The sequence below is a fragment of the Chroicocephalus ridibundus genome, chromosome 6 (genome assembly GCF_963924245.1).
Source record: "Chroicocephalus ridibundus chromosome 6, bChrRid1.1, whole genome shotgun sequence".
In the NCBI taxonomy this organism is placed as follows: domain Eukaryota; kingdom Metazoa; phylum Chordata; class Aves; order Charadriiformes; family Laridae; genus Chroicocephalus; species Chroicocephalus ridibundus.
In genome coordinates, this window is record NC_086289.1 from 9429325 (window position 1) to 9454374 (window position 25050).

The 25050-nt window shown below is 40.9% G+C and overlaps 1 protein-coding gene and 1 long non-coding RNA gene across 7 annotated transcripts in view; one reads left to right on the top strand and one right to left on the bottom strand.

Moving 5' to 3' along the window:
• The window catches only part of ABLIM1 (actin binding LIM protein 1), a 211983-nt gene that overhangs the window by 45874 nt on the left and 141059 nt on the right, over positions 1–25050 (top strand). For 2 of the 5 annotated variants that reach the window (XM_063340169.1, XM_063340170.1), the window contains exon 1: positions 4497–4651. The exons of 1 other annotated variant lie outside the window; for it this stretch is intronic. In XM_063340169.1, coding sequence (XP_063196239.1) covers positions 4612–4651 — 40 coding nt within the window. In that variant the 5' untranslated portion in view covers positions 4497–4611. Of the gene's footprint in view, positions 1–4496; positions 4652–25050 lie in introns of those variants that run through there. 2 more of the 5 variants (XM_063340172.1, XM_063340171.1) reach the window with 2 other exon arrangements.
• On the bottom strand, positions 1099–8220 carry LOC134518007 (uncharacterized). Of its 2 annotated transcripts, none has more exons than XR_010071810.1 (3): positions 8090–8220; positions 5267–5445; positions 1099–1449 (listed from the first exon to the last, which is right to left on the bottom strand). It is a non-coding gene; the product is annotated as an uncharacterized LOC134518007 (long non-coding RNA). The 2 variants fall into 2 exon arrangements; XR_010071809.1 differs by having other exon boundaries at positions 1099–2233.

Genomic DNA, 25050 nt, shown 5'->3' on the forward strand with positions numbered 1-25050 from the left:
GGTTAAACCACCATTTTGCTGCAATGTGAGAGAGAATCTAGAAGGATCGCTCAATATTTGCCCTGGTTTATAATCTTTTTCCCTTAAGCACTTCCTCTTGACTACTAGCAGGGGCATTGCAGGTTTTAGATCTTTATTTATGCCTTACCTAATTAAAATACTGTGCAAGTTAATTAATGTTTTTAAAACATTGAGATCATCAAATGAAATGGATATGCAAGAATTTCAAATGATGTCTGAAGGGGGAGGGAAGGTCTTTATCTAACTACAGAGATTCAGTGTTCTGCCGTTGGCCCAAGTCTCTCTCATAATGAATTTATCCACAGGCTGCTGCACTGGATTCTGGAGATGTCTGAGTGCTGGTAGTCCTGTATTAATATAGGCCTCCTTTTAAACCGTGTGACAGCTTACAAAATGCTCTGGGATACACTAGGATGAAAGGTACATAAATACATGTAAAATGCTATAATTTAGATGCAATTAGCAATGCACAAGAAAGGAGTGTTTGCCTGGCTGCACTTTATATGTCTATGAAGTTACATTTTCTGGAGCACGGAATACCTGGCATTAACACTTGTTTTAAGCAGTTACACTTGAAGATAATTGCTGTGCACAAGCTCTGAGGAAGTTATTGTAAATCTGTTTCTGCTGTGAGACAGAGGCATTGACAGTGGTGCAACAATTTCACAGGATGGGGAAAAAATTCTGCAGGAGTCACTACTGGAAGCTGTAAATGAGAAGGAGAATTACTAGCAATCAGGAGTCTCGGCCCAGATTGGGAGGTGAGGGAAATTGTTAGCTGAAGTAACAAGGAAGAGTCTGCTTGTAATTTTCCTCCTGTGATCTCTTGGTTCTGCTGCTGTCACTTACGAACCAGCTCTGGTGAAAGGGCTGTGGCATCCGCAGGAGCTGTGAAGGGGCATTTTCTGTTATGTGGAACTTGGAGTGAGAAGAAATAAGGAGATAAGCTATGAAGGAACAGAGTAAGTTAATTTCCTTTGATAAGAGTTTATTGGTCTCCTTTAAAGTCTTTTTTGGTTTTCTTCTGTGGTTTTGTTTTGTTTTACATAAATAATTCTCTTCAAACAGAAGGTGTAATGGCTAGACCATTGGGTTGGGATTCATGAGACCTAGATTCAGTTTCTAAGCTGGGCATAGAGTTTTGTGGTCCTGGATTGATCATTTAGTTTGCCTGGTGTTTTCCTCCTCTGTAGTATGGAAAGAAAGCAGGCTGACCTAATACAGTCTAATGTTGTCTAGGAAGAACTACTTTCGAAACTTGAAGAAGAAATTGTGATGCCTTGCGTGTCTCCCGCTAGACACAACAGGAATGTGCTGCCTTCATGGACCCGTGGCTCTCTGAAGTGGCTGATGACATTTGTGATTAGTAGGTTTTCTGATAGTAGGTAGTTTGTGATTGTGGGCACTTCTGTTTGGGTTGCATGGAGTCTGGAGGAAAAAAAAAAGGCAATAAAAGAAAATGAAAATCACACAAACAAGCTCTTAAATTTAAGAAATGTCAGATTGTTGGTCTCTCTAATGGACTCATGGAGAACGCTGCTGTCTTTCTGTTCTTCTGGCACCAGTGCAGTTCTACATATCCCTTGCAGCATGAGGATTGATTATTCTCAGTCATTTTGTAGGAATGGCAATAGGCCTGAGAACTGTGTAGGATGGAATAAGCTAGATCCGATGAAATTGCTGGAGAACTAATAGCCAGGAAGTCTCTGCTGAGCTTCAATAGCCAACAAAAACATCTCTCTGCTGAGCGTAATTGACTGCAGTATTTCACAGTCTTGTCACTTGGCAAGTGGTTTTTTTCATGGGAACAACATACAATGTTTATGGCAGTAAACTGGCAGGTTTCAAATTCTCGGGAGTTTCTGGAGGTTAGACCTTCAGCATGAGGAAACACGTACAGAAATTCCTGAGATGGGACTTGGGACTAGTACAACGTGTGAGAAGTGACCACTTCTCACATGGTGTACAAAACTACTAGGTGTGGTCAGTTAATTTAACATAAATGAAAATCAACATATAATGAATTGTATTACAGAGGCGATGTGTATGTACATGCATAGCCATATAGAGGACTTCAGTATTCATGTGGCTCGAATATAGCTTCTAATGCTATAGCTACTAATAAAACATAGCTGGTGCGAGTGTGATGGCTTGTACAATATGTAGATGTGTATTGAATCATTCTCATCTTCCTCCTCTTTCATCTCTTCACCTAAACAAAAAACATATAAATGTGGTTAACTGCAGAAGTCACACTGGCATACTTCAGGAACCTGTCTCTTAATGAGAACAGAAGAACTTATTTCTGGACCCATAGAGCTCCTTTTCACAATTATATATGAGACATATACACAATATGCAATTGTATCTAGGAGCAGAGTAAATAAAATAAATTAGTGCTAGTGGTCAGCACTTCCTGGGAACATGATACTTTATTTTTTTGTCTGTAGAAGAGGAATAATTGTATCTGCTTACCACATCAGAGTGGTAGTAATGGTAATTAAAGCGTGGAGTGCTTTGATTATTAAAAAGAAGAGTGGGGGCGGAGAGAAAGCAGTGTTTCTGATGAGCTAATCGTTTTCAGTCAGGCATGTTAAAGTCCAAACGGAGTGAACGCCCTGTCCTGCACTCCACTTAATTTGGCAGCAAATAAAATGTATAAAGCCAGAGGAGGAGAATGCCAGACTGAGAATAAAGGTAGAGAGACCAGATTCTGTGCCTGTGTTTACATTTGTCTGTGCGTCTGCATGAGTGTGTATTTTTAACAAGCTGGCTGAGAAGATGACAGTTCATTGTGGGAAAAATGAAGTCAAGAGTTCAGGAAATTCAGGATTTAGTGTTTGAAGCAGGGAATTAAAAGTAGTTGGCCAAAATTTGGTTGGATTTAGCAGTTCCCACCCAAGAACCTGAAAATTTTTGTTGGTTTCTGGCATCTTTTCATACATGTTTAGAAAAGAAATAGCATTTTTTTGCCATCTAAAGTGAAATCTTAGGGAGAAAATGGGATTTTTGTTACAGCGGAATCTTTCAGCCCATAATAATGTACAGAGGACAGTATGTGTGTTCTAGAGAGGGCTTTGGGTTGTGAATTGTTAGCTTCTGCACCTTGTGTTTGGCTGCTTTTCGATCTCATTTCCTAGGACATGGGAGTTATACGACTGCTCTGTCAGTCTTCCCTCTCTCCTCCGTTCAGGGAAACAGAACTTAAAGGCATAAATCAGTAGTTGGGGTGCAGGAGAAAGATTGGGAGGGTGAAAGAAGAGAGTGTGTGGTTTAGGAGGTATGGGTGGAAATCAAAGATATCGAAGCAGTTAAGGAAGACAGCTTAAGGGTTCTGTGGGTGGATTTAAAGGACACAGAACCATAGAATGGTTTGGGTTGGAAGGAACCTTAAAGGTCGTCTAGTTCCACCCCCTGCCCTGGGCAGGGACACCTCCCACCAGACCAGGCTGGTCAAAGCCCCATCCAGCCTGGCCTTGAACACCTCCAGGGATGGGGCAGCCACAGCTTCTCTGGGCAACCTGTGCCAGTGTCTCACCACCCTCCCAGTAAAGAATTTCTTCCTAACATCCAATCTAAATCTCCCCTCTTTAAGTTTAAAACCATTACCCCTCATCCTATTGCTCCACTCCCTGATAAAGAGTTCCTCCCCATCTCTCCTATAGGCTCCCTTTAGGTGCTGGAAGGGGCTATAAGGTCTCTCCGGAGCCTTCTCTTCTCCAGGCTGAACAACCCCAACTCTCTCGGCCTGTCTTCACATGGAGAGGAATTGGGAAAGCAGACCAATGGAAAGGAAGTGAAAGTATTTCTGGGAATAGTATTGCCAAGAGGATGTCACATGGAGGCGGGGCAAACCCGATGGGTGTTGAGGATGTTGGAAGAAAATCTGACAGGAAAAAAAAAGATTAATTAATTCAGCTGCTCATGGAACAGTTTGTCTCTGGATATGTACAACTGCGTAGAAGGAAATGCCTGGAAGTCTCCACTTACAGTCAGCCTAATTGCCTCTGTCCGGGGGGTGTTGTGGGAACCTGGGGAAGGTGCCTGGGACATTGGCTTTCCTTGCTGTAAGTGTGTGTGGAAAGAGGCAACAGTGTTTCTTTGATCCCCATTTTACTCTTTCATTTAGGTGCAATATATCCGTGCAAGAAAAGCAACAGAGTGGAGATGAGACGCAGAGTCAAATAGAAAACAGTCTCAGGAAGAAGTCGGGTCGGTTTGCAGTGAACCTTTGAGGCTGGTTAGGATCCTTCTGTGTGAAAAAAGTTATCGATAATAACAGTTGCTTTGAGGCGGTCGATACGTTGGAACACGTCACTGTTTGAAAGGCAGCATACCGTGGTCCTGATGACTAATAGAATATCTAGAGGAAAATATTCACTCTTCCTTTAAACTGTTTGGGAACACAGACACACCTATTTTGCTGGGGCCACTCCCCGTAGTACTGTTCAACCCAGGAAATACGAGGAGTAGAGCCCTAGGGTGAGCCACCTCTGGAGGATCTCGGTTGTTCCTCCAGCTTGTCATCTGGACCCTGAAAGGCTGTAGCTTTTGAGGTCCAGAAAGAAACATTACTGCTTGGGAGCACAGATGGAACTAGAAATACATCAGAGCGCCACAAACGGCAAAGGTTTGTCCTGGGCTATAGCTCTGCTTTGTAAATCTCTACTGATAGATTACGTAGGTTAAGCCATCCACAGGACATGAGGTTTTGGATTTACAGAAGGAAGACAGGCTGAGGCAGTTCTGTTGGACTGAAACTGGGATGTTTCTGATAGAGCAATTTCTTTATTTTAGTTTTTTTCTCTTCGCCGATTTAACAGTTAAACACTGTCCCAGTCTGGTGTATTTTATGAACGGTGGACTTTGTTACGGGACTGAACAGCGCGTGCACCCACGTGCTTCTCCCCTGGACTGGATTTTTTAATATATGGAGCAGAGCACAACTCAGGCTTATTACCCAGCTCTGTCTCCACGTCCATTTTTGTGAGAGGTACTTCACTGCTGTTCCGCAGTTTCTCTGTCTTCTAGGTAAAGGTGGCGGCAGCTATTGCTATTGCTGTGGGGTAGGTTCTGTGTAAAGAGGTTTTAGAACTTTGTAATGGAAGGTGGCATAAAATCTCAAAGCTTTGTTGATTAATGCTTTGAATGAGAAGCTGATAACCGATCTGTTTTCGGTGCTGTTGAGGGCAGCTTTCTTTGGAATTTAACCTGAGGAAACGTTGCTGTACAATCTGTGACTTACTGCCTGAGCACACCTACGAGTTCTTGGCCGTCCCGCACCCCGCTGTCGCTGCTGTTCGCTTGTGCCCAGAGAGACCGGCAGCAGGATGCGGAGCAGCTGGTGCTGGTGAGCAGTATTTTTCCTTGTTCAAAGGTGCTGCAGGTATGACTGTGCAGCGCAGAATGCCAGCGTGTAGCAACCTGCAAGGAAGTTACCAGGAGAAGATGAGACTCAAAGTGTTTTGCTTCTAAATGCCAAAAGCACATTCAGCAGAGTTTTGGTGGTAGGTTACAACAAAAAGTGATACAAGGTGGATACTCTTGGATAAGAGGCATGCAAATCTTAGTTTGCTTAGTAAACATTTCTCTTTTTTTATACCACAGTCTTAGAAAAAAGGCGGGGGAAGAGGTGTAAGTGTAAAAAGCTATATTTAGCTTTCTTGGTAACTTAAGTGTGGGTAGTTGCTTTCTCTGTTGTGCTCGGACAGATAAATAAACCCTTGGGGTACCCATTTGGCTTCAGGGCTTACAGCTGGAAGAAGTAAAGTCTTATTTTTTTCTCTGCATTGTCTAATCCAGTATTTGTCTCTTAAAAATACTGTCTTACACGGATATCATCTATCTTTATGGGTCTGGAGTTTCAATAATGTGCAGGTACACATATTAAAGAACTGTATACATCTCTCTATGAAAAGTATCACTTCACCTTAAAAAACCCCACAACCCAAACTTTTTACCAACTGTTTATAACAACAAAAAAATACTTTTTCCATTGCTAATTTAGTCTTTTTAGGCCAAACGCTTAACCTAATGTTGAACTAGATACACCTGTTCTATTTCTGTTGTTTCTCTCAATGTGTGCTGAATTAGGTGTGCAAAATTACTTCTTTTTCCTTCCTTATTTCTTTACTATTTTATTTTTAAAATACTATTTTGGACTTATTACACTAATATAAATTAATCTCCACAGAAGCACAATGCAATAGCAATTGGTTAAAGTCAGCTGTTTCTATATTGTTGTGATGTGGGAAACTGCCGTATCATGATGTGAACGACCGAAGGACCATTTGTCCGTGTCCGGTGGGGTTTCATTCTAGTGAGGTCAGGCTGAGAGTCTGGTTCTGCGTTCCTGACCAGATATACTGAGAGCTGCGGAAGTCTGGCTCTGTCTCTGCCTGCTTTGGCCAGTGCAGCTGACCTCTTGTGTGGATGTGGAAATCTCTTCTCACTGCCGGCTCCTAGGAGATAAACTCCTGATGGCGACACTGATAACGCAGAGGAGAGAAGATTGATTACTTCTCCCCGCTTCTCTAGATGTGTGCGCTTTCTCTTCCCTAGCGTTAGGAGGAGGTTGAGTCTATGCCTCTAATCTATAGAGGCATATATAGAGAGATGTAAATTTAATATATAGAGAGATACTTTTGGGGATAATAGTTTGTCATTTCATTACAGTGGGTAATGAAAGCAAATTTTTCTTTTAACTTTTGTTTTTAATCAGTTTGACATGCTGGGTTTCACATTCTAGAAAAATGATGCAGTGATTTTTTTTTTTTGTCAGCTGTCTATTTGGAGTTGGAAAGACTGACCTTATTCTGATGATAATCCAGTAAGCAGCTGGAGAACTGAAATTTTTTACTTCTTCAGAACCAATTAATTGATTCTAGGAAAAGTATTGGGAGGATTTGGATTCTAAAGAAAGCATAAATGTGGGGAAAAAAACTCGATAACAAAACAATCAGAACACCACCACAAAATAATGCATTATCTTGTAATTCATTCATAGTTACAAAGGAAATAACTGAAAGCTGCCAAATACTTTCAGTGTGAAAATATGCATAACATATGTTTATAACATAAGGTTCTCTACTGAAAAATCCTGTGGTGGTCAGCACCTGTTTTAACTGATTCATCTGAAAATGTTGCTCAGTGCTGCTAGAAGTTGTTCATCAATCAATTTTTTTTCGCACAGCCTGATGGGTTGGCTGGCTTGCCTACTTTCTTTAGGTTTTGTTGTTATTGTTGTTTTGCTATTCTCAGTTGCAGAACTATTCCTAAATCATACTAGGGCAAAATTTCGACCGAAAAACTGAAGGTGCATAGAGAGTGTTAATACCGGAAGGGATGTTGAAGCTGAACTACATGGAAAAGGCATTATTTTTTTTGGTCATTGATTTGTGTCAGTGGTAAGTCTGGATATTAAACAAGTACCACAGTGGCAATGTCAACACAAATAATAGAAAACTAAGCTTTGCTCTAGACTGAGGGAGTGTTTACACTTAAAAAAAACCCAAACAAACCAACTTCCTAGTATGCACTAGTAATATTTGTTTGCACTCCACATAAACTAAAGAATCAGACCTCCCATTGTGGAGTAACTGTACAGATACAACATTTAATGTATTGTAAGTTCCAGGAGGTGTAGAGACTCTGTCATGATGACTAAGAATGGGGCGGCAGATTGGCCAGGGACATCTTGACTTCACATTATGTTTTACTTATAGTTTATTTAATAATAATTAAAACCCCACACTTTTGTTTCAAGTTCATCTGCTGGAAAATCTACTTTTGTTAGTAGACCACGACACATGACCTTAACTGGCAAAAACAAATAACCTCAATAGATGGCATTTGCTCAAGCAGTGGCAGGATAAGATCAAGAAATTCTTGCTGAAAGAATACTGCTGTGAATGGTTGTTGCAAATACAGTAGGGTAAATATCAAAAAAGCAGTTGACATAACGGACTTAGATTCTTTGTAGCTATTCCATTTGACTCATTCACCATTCCTATCAGTTATGATACCACTGGAACAATTTTTCCCAGTATTGTAAGACGGAATTTCCTACCTTCTATTCCAGAATTGTAGCTTGCTAGATGCCGAATGCTCTCTGCTTCCACTGCAGGATCAAGACTCTTGATTTAGTACTATCTTTGAATAACTCTCATAGGATTTGATAGGCCCAGCTTCACAGGGAACATGTCAGGGAAATATCATGAGATAAGGCCCGTTCTGTGTTGAGTGTCACTGGTAAAGAACAAACCCAGCTGTACCTGTCATCAAGTCAAGGACATGTTTCTCCTTTTTAATCTCCTGTCAGTTTTGGAGCTTTGGTGTGGTTCTCTGAGTGTTGCTTTTCCTGTTGGTGACAGATTACAGAGTTTATTTGAGTGAATCTACTCAAATAAACTATCAAGAAAACAAGCAAAAAATAATAATAAAAATAAAGGCAAAAAAATCAAGAAAAAACAAGCAAAATGAGGCCGTGGGGTACCCAAGAGGACCAAAATCTCAGTTTATCAAATACTAGTACTTACAGGGTATGTTTTATGTAATTTCCTGTAATGAATAAATTGAACTAAATTCCGAGTCTTTCATCTGCCCCATCAATGTATTTTTAGATGTGTGCGGGCCTCAGTTTTGCCTGTACAGAATGTGATCCCCGTGTGAGAAGTGAGCTGCGCATGGAGTCATAATTTTGCTTAACTGACAGTTTTTAATGTGGCTCTTGATCACTTGTGTGTGTGTGTGCAGCTGATTTAACCAGGAGATAGTGCTGACCACAAGAGGAAGGGTTCAACTGTGCTGTAGGATTTATTTAATTACAAAACAAAGATTAGCCAACACAGCATATTTAAAGCTGCTTTTAGTAGGAATGTTGGCAGTGGATGAACTGATCTGATGTCATTTCTGGCGTCCTGTAGCAGTGCCATACTTTCCCCTATATAGAAAGGTAACCTCCTATTCTTAGTTTTGACAGACATTGACAAAAAGTTTGTACTGGCTTCTGGTAGGTACCTAAATTAGTCCTTATAGTATGACAAAGGAATCTCTTTTAGGGCTTCACTGAAGCTGGGAGGGGTCAGTATGACTGCAAAAGTTATCCTTTTAGAGTTATGCCATGCTCCGAGAATGGCTGTGATGTTGGAGACCTTGAGGGTTTGATGCAGCAAGAGAAATACTCAGTTCTTCTTACCATCATGTGTGCTGGTTCTACATCTGCAGTAGAAGATCCGCTGTTGGGAGAGAATGGGGAATGTTAAACTAAGATGTCCAGGAAGTCCTGCAGTGCCCTAGAGAAGGCTTTCTTCTAATATACATAATTCTTTGTTCGGTGTTTGAGTAAAGTTGCTGTGTACATTTCTGTAATCATGTGACTTGTCAGAAGAGAGAGTATAATAATATCCAATTTATTTTAATACATAACAAGGAGTGGTGCTTTCTTTGATGTCATGCATGTAACACATCGTTCTTTACAAAGGTACAAGAAATAAATACAAGGATTGAAACAACACTGAGCTTTCAACTTTGATCTCTGCTTCCCAATTTATTTCTGTCTCAGTTACCATGAAGTTAACATTGTGAAGAGAATGTCACAAAGAGTTTCTCCTCTCAGCTGGAAGAAGAATGTCAAAGTTCAAGAAAGAAAAAGTCAAGAAAAAAATCTGATTAAAGAAATTACATTATCTTGAAAGTCTTTGCTCACTTGAAGCTACCTTTGTGATTGTCTGAAAAAGCAAAATGAATATGAAACACAATGGGGAGCTATTTTAATGAACCATCTCTAGCTCTTGGGGACTCTAGCTAATATAATTTGGTTTTGATTTTTTTTTTATTTATTTTGATTGTTGTTCTTTAAGTGGTTCTTTACAGGCTGTTAGGGGATGAACTGTTGACCAGAAGTAAATAAAAGAAAATCAAAAGTTTTAAATGATTTTCCATAGTACTTCCTTGCTTCTCAAATATCTGTTTAAATAAAAGGTACCTAAACATTGCTGAGGAGTAGAAAAAAAAAGCCAGTTTCCCACTGAATAGCTGAAGGACGGCCAGCTTCTGCCAGGATCCTTTTTACTAATTATTCCCTAGAGTGGCTTAGGCGTCTCTTTAACTTCAAGCATAGTGCACGGCCCCACAGAAGTCCTGGGATTATTTATAAGCTTTGAGATAGGCCAACACTTCAGTCGTTGTTGAATCATGCACTCTTGGGGGTGCAGCAGGTTTTTTTATTTATATTTCATATAGCTCCCACTAAATCCTAGCTACAAAATTGCATCAGTTGTCAGCAATTACAGTTGGGTTTTTTTCCTACGTGTAAGTAAAAAGGGTTGGTTTTGCTGTAAGAATACATAGTGCAGTGTTCTTGACATTATAGATCAATAGATTAGCCTTGTGCTGCCAGGAAATAAAATGCTGAGCCACCTCATCTTATAATAATGCAATAGATGGATCCATTAATGGATCCATTAATGCACACACTGTTATTTTTTGTCTGAAAATAGTCGAGGGCAGAGATTTTTTTTTTCGCATGACTAGTCTGAAATCAACATTGGAATCGATAAAGTAAGGTAAATAGCCTTTGGTTGAATCATGCCTTTTGTCACAACCTGATAACTGCACTCTTCTAGTCACAGCAACCAGAGTTAACAGGGATTTTGCTTGTTTGGGGCAGAATAGCTAAAAATGGAATTTTCAGATCAGAGAAGATGTACAGAATTAGTTATGTTTGCTTTCTCTGGTAACATGATTCTCCAGGGGAAATGAGCACTTTTGTTGTTAAATAAGGGCTGCAATCTATTGGAAAATCATTAAGAAATATGGTAATGAAGTTGGAAGGTAATTAAGATCAAGGAGAAGCACTCGGCTACGCATTACATGACCTCTTTTTTTGATGCTGACCAGTTAACTCCCTAGTGTTATTATCTGTGGTACTTCTATAGTTTCCCTTATCATAGACTCTGAAAACTTCAGTCTTTAATGTACCTATTGTTACAAATCCCTCGTGAGGGGGGAAAGTGATCTGGGGAAACGCAATGAAAGAGATTAAGGGAATGGCTCGGGGACGAACAGCAAGTCTGTGGGAGAGCAGAGGCTGCATGTTTCTCAAATCCCAGATTGGCATTCCAGCCCTTCAGCCTTACTTTCTTACTCTTAATCTCACTATTTATTAATAATCTGAATATTTGGTTATGGAAGCAGATATTTTGGTAGCTGTGATGGCATTAAATGCTAAAAATGGATCCAGCAAATAGTTTTGCTGTTTATTTACATAGACTAGAATAAGATCTCCATAGACTGTTCTGGATGTGGCAGTAATTCATCTGGATGTTAGTCACATTCTTCCTGGTACTAGTTACTTGTAGCATCATACCTAAGGCCTTTGTTCATTAAAAGGAAAAAAAATTAGCACTGCAGGTGCAGTGTCACGGGAATCGCTCTTCATTCCTGGGTAGTGGCAGTAGCCAGCCACGAACAGGGCACAGCGGTAAATGGAATGGAGACCTGGGTGAAAAAATGCCTTTAGAGATAGGTGTTGGAAAGCAGGGACACTTCAAGATTCAGTAAATGTAATTATTTTTTTTTATACAGCCAGAACTGTTTGCAGAATTCATTTTGCGTGAAGATCAAATCATGGAAAGGGAGTGATGAAGCCACTTAGTTTGGTTCCTTTGGCAGATCGAGGTTCGGTTCTGAGTACATGAATTTTCAGCTTTCTGCTTCCAAAGGCACTGCCCGTTCTGTATCACAGGTTGGGGATTTAGTCGTCTGTCTCTGCTTTAGCTTTAAACCTGGTAGAAGAGATAATTTTTAAAATGAAACTGGATAACCTTCACAGATATCCATTTCCTGCAAAAGGTAGAAAAATCATTTGAGAACCCTTTTTGGTAGATTTAAAAAAATGTTTCAATTGGTGAGTTTGGGAATTACAAGGAAGGTCAAAGTTGGGTGTTTTTTTTTTAAAGTTTCACAGAACAGTAACGTAGAAAGAGTATTTTGTTTTATGATAGTGAACTTGAAGTTCTACAGATTGTTTTGTTTATTGCTTTTAGATAAGCTTAATTGATACTTTTTAAAAACATTTTATGTTTATTTATTTGCAGTATTCTTAGTGGAAGTATATTATCCTATAGAGAAACTATGTAGGTATGAATTTCATTTAAACCATTCTTTCATTTAGAGTGGATGTGTATCTGATCCCTGACGGTGGCCTATACCTGATGCTCGAAAGGAAAGTTTTAAGGCTTTCAGAGGGAGTAGGCAGTACTTTGCCAAATGACAGTATTGGGTGTTTTTTTACCCCCGGCATCATTTAAATATTTCGTTTGGTGATTGATTTTTCTGTGTACTCTTTCAACCCAGGTAATAATTGCACGTCGTGGTAAACAGCTGGTGCTGCTCTCTCTTTTGTCCAAGAAAAAGATGATTAGATGTAATCTCAAGCATTATTGTTCAGATATTTTTGTTTGTTTAATCTTAGTGTGCACTGCTTCGCTGAAGGATAAACTTGGTGGATGCTGGGGTTTAGGGAAGTGAGTCAGATTCAATTTCTGAACGTCCAGCAAAGGGAAAAGCATTCCCAAGAGCTTGTTCTGCCGCCTGTCCAGCTCTACAATGCACTGCAAAGCTGGGCTTTTGTTATCAAAGGCTCATGTGCCATGAGAGTTATCATACGTAGTTGATAACAGGAAGCTGAGCACAATGGTTTAATTCAGCTCAAAGATTTTGCAAATGTCATCAGTTGGGAAAGGAAATTGTCACCGTGCGGTCATAGTTAAGTCTCAGATAGAAATGTAGCACTGTTTGCTCTTGTGTTTTTTCTCGGTTGCAAATTGTAACAGAAGAAGAAAGGGCGAGGTGATGTTTCATGTATGTTTTGGAATGAACGCCGAGAAGAAGAAATCAATCCATAAAATAATGTTTGCTTTCTTATTTCTGAATTAGTTTAACAAAATAACTTGTGCATGCAGATCTTGCTGATAATGTATAAAAATGAGATGCAATTTGCAGTGTGCCACCTCGGGAGGTCCCCAGGTGGGTTTTCAAAGAATTAATGGTTGATGCGGTGTGAGATGATACAAATGTAGCTCCATCCTCCTCAGACTTGAAGGTGCTACTGTCCTTTCACACAGACATTCACGGACTTCATGGACTTGACAGACATCGTAACAGTTCTTCAGTGCCGTGTTTTGCGTGTGTGCGCTGCAAAAACAGGTGTTTTGGATGCAGTTTGGCTAATGAGTAGTTAAATGTCAGTTGTTACAGCAGTGAAGAAAAATCTTGACTTGGCGGCTTGACAACAAGCTTATGTGGGAGATTCACGCTTATTTGGGTTGCTCAGCTGAGTTGTAACACAAATCGTTTTACTTTTGTTACCACTTTAACCTGAGCTAGCCCTCTTCAGCAGGCCACTCTTTTTTTGCCAGCGTAGACGTGCCCTGTGGGTTTGTGGTCTTTGTGTTCCTCCTGCAGTAGTATAGCTTACCGTACAGAACCCTCTGTGGGTTGAAGCCAGGAAAGTAATTTGGTAGAGACCTGTGGACTGTAAAATTCATATCTGTGTGGATCCTTCATAGACTTTAGCACAATAAAAAATACCAAAGCCTCTGAGTTCTTTTTAAAATATATCTTATGCTTAGATTGTTGAAGTAATATTAAATATTAGTAACTAGGCTTTTCAGTCTGTTGTGAGTAAATCTTACATGTAGATGTACTAGCACAGATCTCTTTTCAAAGTAGCTACTTAGTAGGAACAGTACTTAATACAGAAATCCGCAGTCATTATATGATCTCTACTAAATATTTTTTCATGGGTGGATATGATCTTAGTGAGGAAGCGGCATGCATTAAGTGAATGGAGGAAAAACAAGTGCGATGGGCAAGGAGCATGTCTGTTCACGAGGAACAGCTCTTCTTCATTGGTAAGGGTCGCCTGAGTCGAGAGAGTGTAGCCCAAGCCATTCTGCAAGTATTTAGCTAGGTGGGTGTCATTGATTGTGTGATTTGTAGTGGATTTTCTTATGCTTTTTCTCCCCTAGTTAGTCTGATGGTGCTCTGCCTTTGTCTCTGAAGAGCAGAACAGAGACAGGTATGTGTGGCCACCACCGTTGGCCAGGAGCAGGACTGCTGAGTCAGGTCTTGTGTATTTTCTTCTCAGCCAAGATAACAGCAAGATTAGATGGGCTTTGTGCTCCCGTGAGTGAGCTGAGGAAATACCCTCCTCCTGTTGCTCCTGGCCCTGGTGCCGTGGTTCTGAAATCCATTGCACTAGAAAGTACCAGAAGATGTTGTGATGTTAGTACCTGGGCTCTTTTTCTGTCATAGCCCCCAGCATTGAGAAGTGGCACGTGGTGATATATGATGAAGTAGTGGTGCTCTTGTGGCAGTGGACATGTCTGCTTGCTGGAGTATGTTATAACACATTTCAGTAGTGGTAATTCTATTTCTGGGTTTGAGCTGGGTCAATATTTCAAATGTCTCACTGATCGGAGCATAATCCCAATGTTATTTCCCCATCTGCAGCAAGAGAACGGATTTTGTTGCAATTTGAAAACATTTTCTGTGAACTGGCGGAATATAATAAGCTGGGATGCTTTTTAAGGACTAAAACATGATTACTTCAAAAGCCACAAAGTAGCTTTGCACTACCGGTTTTTAAAGCTCAGCAAATTTTAAGTAGTACCTGAATTATTAATGGCAATAAATTGGAAGAGGAAGCTCTGTTGTCTTATCAGTCTCAAGCAAGCAGTAGTTGGTTGACTCTGCAGAGAAAGGCAGCTCCTTGTGAAGCGATGAGTGAAGAGGTCCTTGGTGAGGAGCCCTACAGGGAGAATGGCTTGTGTCAGTACGCCCAGAAGATGACCGCCTGTTTTGGACATTTAGGTAAAGAAATTAAAGATGTGCATGTGGACTTTTTGCTCTCCGTTATGTGGATGAAGTGTTTCCTCAAATTTACAGTAAATAGCTGGGTGTTTTGTACGTCAGCCTGCAGTTCTTCAGTAAGTAAATTGTGTTTGTCAAAAGAGAAAAAGCTGCATGGATGGAGTCATTTCATCACAAGTAGAAAGGTTTTGTTTCTTTTTTTTTTCTATGTGAACTTGAATGTTGGAATGATTTTTTTGCTCTCTCTTGCTTGCTCGCTCATTTTTCATTTATGTGAAGGCCCCTTTTTTTTTTTCCTTTCTCCTTACTGTCAATATCTGTGAGAATTCTTACATGGGAAAAGGAGATAATCCTGTTGCCTTGGACAGATGCCTGAAACATTATTTGGGGCTATCTACCTATGCAATTAATGTGTTACCCTCTGAAGTGGTATGAGGGGAAAAATAAATATTTTTTTTTTATTTACCTTATTATCTGTGTTTTTATTTTGATTTTTCATTGCAGCTAGGCTTTGCTGAACTAGTACGACTGACTTCAATTTCTTGGGTTTTTTTGGTTGGGTTTTTTGTTGCTTTCAATGCAAGAATAAAGTCACTCTGAAATGCATTTGCAGGAAGTTTCATTCCGGTGGCAGAAGCAATTAAAGACAGCATTAGTGCACTACACATTTCTGCCTTTTATTTAGCTGAAGGGACAGTTTAATCCTCAGTGTTGCTCGGGAGTGTGGAAGAATATTTCTTCTACTATGATTTTAGCCCTTGGTGTCTAATTTTTGCTATTATTCAGTGCCTACTATTCTGTTGTGCAACTTATTTGTGGATTGCAGTCAAATTTTTTTGTTACTTCCGTAGTCGTTCTAGTAGCATTAGTATGGAAGCCTCTATGCCTGGCTGTATATGAAACACATATGTGTTTTTAGCATCCGGGCAGCCAGTTGGTTTGGTGAATTCAGAGGGGATGGAATAGGAAATGGTCTTGAGAAGGATGAAAATATTTATAAATATAATCTTTATAAAGTTGGTGATGAGATAAAATATTTAAAGTAGATAATCTGCCTAATTCCTGTCTGATACCCATTCCCGTCTGAAAACCGTCAGTCTGGAAGGTGCCCATACCTCAAACTGTGCTCTGGGACGCCTCGAGTCCCCAGCACTGAACGCTTGGATTAGGCACGGCTTTGAATTGGCAGTGATTTAAAAGTATTTTGCTACTTGGCAGATCCTGAGGAAATTTCCTCAACACTACTTCTGGGTTGGGCACCCTGGATTCCTGAGAATGTGTTTCAAGAAACATAAGGACAGGGTTGTGCCCTTGTGTTTTCTGCCTTTTTCTTTTCTCTTTAGCAAGAATATGAGAAATCAGTCTTTTCCATTTAATTGAGTGCTTGACTTAAGTGGTAGGAGATTGCCGCTGTGTTTTTGATTCTGTCTGAGGCTAAATCCCACTGCTTGGTAACAGGGTGTTATACGAGACGTCTCAGGCCTTGTCCTTTACCTTGGACACCAGGATCTGACCCTCAGACCAACTGCTCCAAACAGCCCTTCGTCTGAGTCGGGAAGCCACTGTGATGCTTCCTGGCCTTGTTTTGCTTGCTTCTACTTCTTGTATCTTCTCAGATTAATTAACAGGATGGAGGCTCTTTAAAGATATACCCTGTACTTAACAAAAACACTAACAACAAATGATATTGCTTTGTGTTACAAGCAGCAGCTAGTATGTGGTCTTTGAGATTGTGGTTATCAGACAATGACAGCAATAGCCAGGGCTGGAAAGGGGCATCGTTAGAGTAGTCTCTCTCAGAGGAAAAAAGACCTTATTTTTAATTAAGCAGGATGCTTCTACAGTGACGTGTCAGGGTCACAAAAGGCTCGTCTAAACTGAACTGTTCCCATGGCCCCCCACCAAACCCATGCGTCTTGGTGGCGGAAGGTGCCTGGATTGCACTTCACTATTTGAAATAGCATTGGACCCTTCTCAGCGGTCACAGGCCGACTGCTTCTGTAGTGGAGATACCGTGGGAAAAGGGTGCTGATCTTTGCTGCCTCCCAAGCTAACGCTGGAGTTGTTTCAACCTGCGGAAGTGATTCCTGCCAAGTGCAGGAACGGATCCCTGTGTGGGTGAAAGGGGGTTCAGCCTCTCGTGCCTTTGCTCTGCCCTCTCACCTCTATCACTTGGTTGCAACTCTTCTGGGCAAACTGCAAGTTAAAGGAATCGATAGAGGCTTTGTACAGCTTGTGTGGTGTTTCATTATGTGGGGGCAGATATTGCAGTTTCTTCTGACTACTGCTACACAACAGATCGTACTAGTTTAGTACTTATTGCAGTGGCTGGTGTAACGGCTGTCTGGGTGAATATAGCTGGAGGGTTGGAATCAGCGTGGCTTCAACAGAACACTGGGAGTCAGTCTTTAACCAGAGCATTCAAACCCCAATGAAGGACAAGCTTTTCTTCTAGGGTTTAGGCAGCCAAGCTGTAGCAAAGGTTGCAATAGTTTGAAAAGTTACTGCAGAGCTCACCTTTCTGCTTTCTGGGAGTTAACTTCCGCAGCAGAGTTAATGTCGGGGCAATGTGTGCTTTTGCCTCACCTATCTCAAAGGGCAAAGTCCACCTTGACGTGTTGGTGAGGCTGGATAGTTGGCACTGCTCTTGTCAGGTGTCAACATCCTTCACCGATTATCCAGCGGCAAACGATACCCTGAGAGATACTTGTGTTAGGGTGCATCCGGCCGTCTCCCGTGAGTCATCCCGCTGCTGTAAGCACAGGGTGGTGATCCACCTTCAGTTGAAGTGCTGGAAGCTTTTGGAGTTTCAGAAGAACGGTCTTTTCCACTGAGTGGCTGTGGTGTGCAGGTCAGTAGGTTGTGAAATCTGGGAGAGACTGAAAATTGCTGCAAAGCTTCACTTCCTAGGGGGAATACTTAAAAAACAGGGTTTGCTGAGATTTCTGATCTGGTAGAAGATAACTCTGAGGTAGAACTTGAATTGCTGTATTTATGGACCCTTCCTCAAATATCCATAAGCATCACCCCATTAAAATTAATACAGTAGTGCAGATTTATTCTGGCTTTGTCCCACTGTGTCCGTGATTGATTATAAAACCCAGGAGAATGGCTCTTTAAGGGGAGCTGTGATTTCGGGCTTGTTTTCAAGATAATACAGAAGTCATACTACTTGGAAAATAAAAAGCAATTGACCTTATAGGAGGTGTGTAATAATAGATGATCAGTCTGGATTTGTGAGATGATGTTTTCTCTTTAAAATAGTAAATAAAGCAGTCTTCTCTTCAAAGCCTGTCTCCATCTGTAGATAGTGCTTGAACTCTGTGTTTTGAGGGAGGAATTAAATGACAGTTTCTCGCTGTGCTCAGTTAGCCTGTTGGTGGGTTTTTTCACCTTCTGATTTAGCAAAAGCCTTACTGGAAGCAGTGCAATTATTACACTGGGTCATTTTGCAGTTATAGGCAACTTCTGTGTGTTAAGGGGAACTGAAAGCTTGGACCAAACACTGTGTAGTTGTCTCTGGAAGTTTGGCTGAATAAAGAATCTCAAGTTGTCTCTGAGCAGGTCCTGGTCTGGGGTCTACCTGTAACTTTCTCTTACAGATGATGGATATTGTTTTAGGTTGTTTGTTTGTTTTGGTTTTTCATCTTTCACTTTGGAATTTCCTGTGAATTTCCAGTGCACCGTTGATGATTAACTCTGCCTTTACCCGGGGAGAAATATTCATTAGATGATTAGATTAGCAAATCACTGGAATTGGATTAATGTAAATACTTCTTCCAAGTGAAGCAGGAAGGGCTGGCAGAGTATCTGCAAAGCTTCTCCTGTCAGCTACACAGGAAAGCGGAGAGGAAGAGCACAAGCAAACCAACCCTTAATAGTTGTTAGGAGAAAGCCAAAGTGCTTTTGTTTGGAACAGGCAGTGAAAGCTGCAGAAAGGATTTCTCCAAAGAAATCTGCTTATGAATTAGTCCTGGCCAGCCTTTGCACATTCTTCAAAAAGGAGGACCGACATGCTCTACCTTTACTATAACCTTTCGCCATAGCACACGTACAGAGCCAGCATGGCACAGGGGAATGGGAGATTAAATGCACGGATGTGCGTTGGTAGCTTATGATGATGATTCTTCCGTAATAAGATTTCTGACACAGCAAGGTTTTTTTGATTTTAAACTAATCCTCTTATGTACCTCAGTTATGTTCTTTCTCTTGTCCTGAACATTAATCTGATTTTCAGATACTCTTTATGGTTTTGCTTCTGATTTTTGCATTCCCAGGGATGAGTTGCAACTGATTACAATAGTTTTAGATGGCAGTCACCTGACCAAGCATACTGACATAATCTCTTGAAGATAATCACTAAAAATATATCTTCCTTAATCTCCTTTGCTGGATAAGAGAAAAAGAGAAGGATTGGTAAGGGCAGTGTGCCGGGAGTAGTAGACGGACTACACACACTACGAGTTGCTTTCCCCAGCTGCTTCCGAGTAGAAATGCTGCCTTTCCCCATCTTAAACAGCTTTGGGAAGCTGTGTGGGTCAACTAAAACGGAAGAATTGGTGCTGGAAAAGGTGAAATTCCGAAATTCAGTCAAAAGGATGTCGATTATTGAAGATGGGGATATCGCAGAGGTCTTGTATCTCATTCCTAAGCAGAGCTTGCTGAAGCAGCTGCCCTACTTGAATCCAGATGACTACTACTTGTGCGAGCGGTTATTTGACACTCCTGAGGACCTGGGTAAGTGAGGACAGGCATCCGATCTTGATTTTGGGTTGGTGAATAGGCTAAATTGCTTTACAGTTAGCTTATTTTTTGTGTAGCAGCAAGATGCTTTATGACAGCAGGTGTGCTCAGGTGTGGAGAAATATTTGTCACTGACAGAGAGGAGAGAAAGAAGAATAAAAAGCCAAATTAGAATCTGAATAGTCAAAAGTAGTTGATGGGTATAGGTGCAGCGATCTCTATGTGGCCATCCTGGGAGAAAGGGGGCCTTAATCTGCAGAAGTACTCGAGCTAGAAACATACCTTTTGAAAGCACAATGTCCTGTGGTGGTGTGTTCCAGAGCTTTCCTATGGGTTTTACGAAAGGATATTCCCTTTTGTTTGTTTTAAACCTATTGCCAAGTAGTTTCCTTTGAAGCTGCCTCATTTTTCAATGGGAAGAGGTGATTAAAAAAGTCTTTCTGCATTCATCTTCTTCTTGTCACTTGTGAGTTAATCAGAATTCTGTTGTATCTTTTATGCAGGTACCTCCTTTTCCAAGATAAGCAGTTCTAATTTATTTAGATGCTCTTTGTGCAGGAGCCAGTCCATGCCTTTGATTATCCTTTTTACTTTTATTTTTCTAATTCTATTGTAATCTTTGAAAAATTGGGGAACAGACCTGTATTCAACACGTAGCATAACGTAGATATATGTACAGTCGTAACAATGCTCTTTCTTCCTCCCAGTGGTTCCTACAGTTTGGTTTGTGTTTTTAATTAATATTGAACACTAGTTTATTCCTTCATGGAGCTATCGGTGGTGAGAGGACTTAAATCTGGAATCCATCAGCTTAACTGATTTGTTACAATCTGTTAAAAATTTAAATTAAAAAAAAAAGTTTCTGGAAACTCCAATGTATGAAATTAGCTATAAATGTTAATCTCAAGCTTTCAGATAAATTCCAAAGAACCTGCTTTATGGACCTCAGTTTGATAACCTGAACTGGTTTTGTGCTGGAATTTTGCCTGTACTTAGCGGATGAAGAAAACTGCTACATATTTGTCACTCTGCTCAGCCCCTCAAAATGTTAGTACTGAGTGGTTGGATATAGTAGGCAAGTATTTTTCAAAGACCTACTTTCAAGTTTTTTGTTTCAACAGTGCCAGATAACACGTTTTTTTTCTGCGCAAATAGCTTCTTGCTACTCAGCTCTGTACCTAATGAACCGTAAGAGTATACTGGCCAAAACCCATATACTGTTTTGGATAGTTACTGCTTCTGAGTAATCAATTATTTTAAGACTAAAATTTTAATTAAGGTGTTGCTAAAACATGAAGCAAATATACAATATGGCTGTGAACCAGAAAAAGCAACTATCGTTATGCCTTGCCAGCCCCCTCCAGTGTTTCACATTGGTATTCCGGAGAAAACCTCTCCTGACAATTTAGGCATTTTATAAATCATGGTTAAGGGTAGAAAATTAATTGAATGAATAGTGACCAGCTGTATGATCAATCCAGGCAGGACTCCAAAGAAATTCTTTGCCATTTGAGCAGGCTGGGAGCCACCGTTTTGCACAGGTGCAATTTTCTTCTAATTTGTATGGGGCTTAAATCAATCTAGAAATCACAATTTTGCAGTTCTTCACTGTCTTTGTAAGCAAGCACAAAGATAGTGGGACAGGTTCTCATTAGCATTATGCTGCAATAGATAATGCAAATAACCACTGGGGCTTTTTTCCTTTCATCCTACAATTTGGGTGCTATTCAATAGGATGGGTATTGCAGTCCTGCTTTCCAGCGCCACAAATAGTGCTGGCTGAAATGTCACAAGGTGTCTGATGTCTCAGCTTTACTTAAATTACAATAATTGGAATCAGAATCTCACCTGCTTAGAACAAAAAAGTGGAATGGTTATTGAAATTGGGATGGTTGTAAAAGCTGTATGTGACTTTAAGATGCGGAACGCATGAGTCTGTCCTTAGGCCATGTGCCTGCTTGGGGATTATGGTGCCTCAAGTACTACAAGATTTAGCAGCTTAGATACCCTGCTGAAAGACAGTTGCTGTCTGTATTTGGCTTTTCAAACAGAGATTAGAAATTACTCTGTTCAAGGCATTTGGAGACTCACTAAATATTTTCCTTGCTGCTCTAAGTGGAATCATAACCGTCAGGAAAGGTCCATATTTTAGGTTTTGGAAGGTTAGGAATTATTAACAAGTGCAGAGCTATTTAGTATTCAGGAAGTGAGTCTCTTGGGTCTCCCTGTTTTAACCTGTGACTTGCTTTTACTTGGCACACATATGATGAAATTCCATCCCCTTCATAAGGGGAATGTTGCAGGTTAAACTTGTCTCATCAGGATAAACGGTGGCATGATATTGACATTTAAGAGTAATCAAAAAATCGAAGAAAAAGGGAGTTCAAAAGAGGCTTTGAATTACTGAAAGGCTCCTCATTCTGCATTTTCCTTGAGTTCATTTGGCCAAAGACTGATGAGCCACCTTCCCTCCCGTTTCTAGGAGAGGTGTTAAGGGGCTGCTTCCCACAGGAGGGATTTCTGGCCGCATGCTTTGCTGTAACAAATCTGTCTTAGCCTAGAAGGGCTGACTCAGCACGTGGCTTTGATTCTCGGGAGGCCAGGCTCCGATACAAAGGATTCTGTGGAAAAATGCCTGATGTTCAGGACTAGCAAAGTTGAAAGTTGATTGCAAGAGAGCAGTGGAATTTTAAAGCGAAAATTGGCTTGTAACTGTGTGATGTTGGTTCTTGTATGAGATACTGTCATCTGTTGCTTATACAGATGAGACCGTGTGCACCCCTCCAAACTGATCACTCTTTGGATGCGACACCTGAGGGAAAGGAGATATGGACCATATTATCTAACTGACCTCCTGTATGAGTTTAGTAACTGTTTATGTAACAGTCTTAATTTAAAGCAGCGCTTGTGAGAATGGCTGCTTGTGTTGGATCAGTCGGACGTAAAGGAAGACAAAAGGAACCTGAGAGGATGAGAGAGGCATGGAGGGGACCCAGAGAGCATTAAAACGGCTTAGTGGTGAGCCAGGGAGCAGACTGGACTGCTGCAGGAAAATTTATGAAGCACTGAGACCCTGTTTACTCTTTGCTGGGTTAAAAACTGACTGGAGGGCCAAGCCCAAAGAGTTGGGGTGAATGGAGCTAAATCAAGTTGGCGTCTGGTCATGAGTGGTGTTTCCCAAGGCTCAGTACGGGGGCCAGTTCTGCTTAATATCTTTATCAGTGATCTGGACGAGGGGATCAAGTGCACCCTCAGTAAGTTTGCAGGTGACACCAAGTTGGGTGGGAGTGTCAACCTTCTTGAGGGTAGGATGGCTCTACGGAGGGATCTGGACAGGCTGGATCAGGTTGGACTTGATGATCTTAAAGGTCTCTTCCAACCTAAATGCTTCTATGATTCTATTGCTCTCTCCAGCTTCCTGAGGAGGGGAGGTGCAGAGGGAGGTGCTGATCTCTTCTCCCAGGGATAAGACGTGGGAATGGTTCAAAGCTGTGCCAGAGGAGGTTTAGACCGGACATTAGGAAGCATTTCTTTACCAAGAGGGTGGTCAAACACTGGAACAGGCTTCCTAGAGAGGTGGTCAATGCCCCAAGCCTGGCAATGTTCAAGAGTCATTTGGACAATGCCTTTAATAACATGCTTTAACATGATCAGCTCTGAAGTGGTCAGGCAGTTGGACTAGATGGTCTTTGTGGGTCCCTCCCCACTGAAATAGCCTAGTCTAGTCTGTTCTATGAGAAATGGGAGTCTGGGGAAAAGAAGGTCTGATTTTTCTGGGAGGAGGGGTTCAAGAGATCAACATGGTGATGTGAGGGAAGACACAGAGGTAGGGTGTTCTCGAGAGGAATGGGCTTTACAGATTCGAAATCAAAGGTCTGATTATAAAATACCAGCTGCAGCATAAGAATTTCAGTCTTTGCCCACTGTTTTACATCGAAGTTCCCACGCATCAGCTTGCTTGCGTCAGTGGGGTTTTCTTGCTGCATTATGGCAAGAAAGCTAGAGCCCCAGCTGGGGAAGCGAACAGACACCGTTTTGTGCCCCAATGGCATTTCCATTCTTAGTACCAAGGAATGCCCAATATCGCCCTGAACACCAGTCCCTGTTGTTACCTTGAAAGAAAGAAGGCAGGCACAGATGGGAAAAAAGAATTCCTATTTTAATCTTTGGTCTTACTTGCCAATGGTGTTCATAGTAGCTCCCCACAGAATGTGTACTTAATGTGACCTACAGCCATAGGATTTTAATGGTGCTGTGTGAACTTGTCAGGTGTCCAAAGCTAAGCAATTTTGAAGTGGTGATATGAGAGAAGAAATCCAGGTTCTGTTGGCACTGTAGTAGGTTGGTACTCTTGCAGTGCTGAGAGGTGCTAAACAGACTGCTCGTGTACTTCCAATAAGGGGGTTCTTCTTTTTGATAGCTTTTCAAATGTGTTCCTTCAAGTGAGCAATCTCTCCTGGCCTCAGTCCCTATAATTAGTTTTTTTTAATAATACTGACTTACAGATTATATGATTGAATAGGGAGCATGCTTTTAAAGTTTGTGGATATCCAGGTTTAGAAGCATTATTGCATGGCGGTGTCTGAATTCAGAATAGTCCTGATAAGGCAGCTAGGTGGTTTGAAATCATGCAGTTGAATTTCTGTGATTGAAATGTAAAGTGTTGGACTTGCATAGGTAAGAAATGGAAAATAACTAACACTACTCCAGAAAAGCATATGGGAGATAATGATACTTATCGCAATGTAAATATTTACAATTTTATAATTATGTAAATATTTACTTATCACAATGCTGCAAAAAAAAATCCATTCTTTTTCCGGGATGTGTTAGCAGGAGATCTGTACAGCAAGGGACATGATAATTTTTCTCTGTTCCTGAAGAAGACTCTGCTGCATACTGTCTCTAGGTTTGGACATTGCATTTTGAGAAAGATACTGATAAATTGGGGAGAAACTAGTAGAAGGGAGTGAGAATAGCATTAGGAAAAAAAACTTATGAGAAAAGATTAATAGAATTAGGTTTCCTCAGTCTAGAGGAGTGAAGATAAGTGAGGGATTTAGTCAATCTTCAGATGAATAAGGGGCTGTCAAACGGAGATGTATTCTGTATTGTCCTGAGAAGCACAGAGAGATTAGGTGCATTTGCAGCAGGGAGGATCCAGTTTGCTTAATGTGAACTAACTTTCTAGATACAGAGGCAGAGAAGCGGAGGAACAGTTTGCCTAAGCACGTTGTGCAAACTTCTTGGAGTGTTTTATGAATGTCACAAAGGATGTAGGTGCTTGAGCCTACCCAGCACAGGAGTGTGTGATCTCTTGAGTCTTTTAGACTCTGTGGTTACAGATCACTGTTAGCTAAGGACCTGGTTGAGTGCAATGGTATTTGCTTATTTTTTATTCTTGTCTTG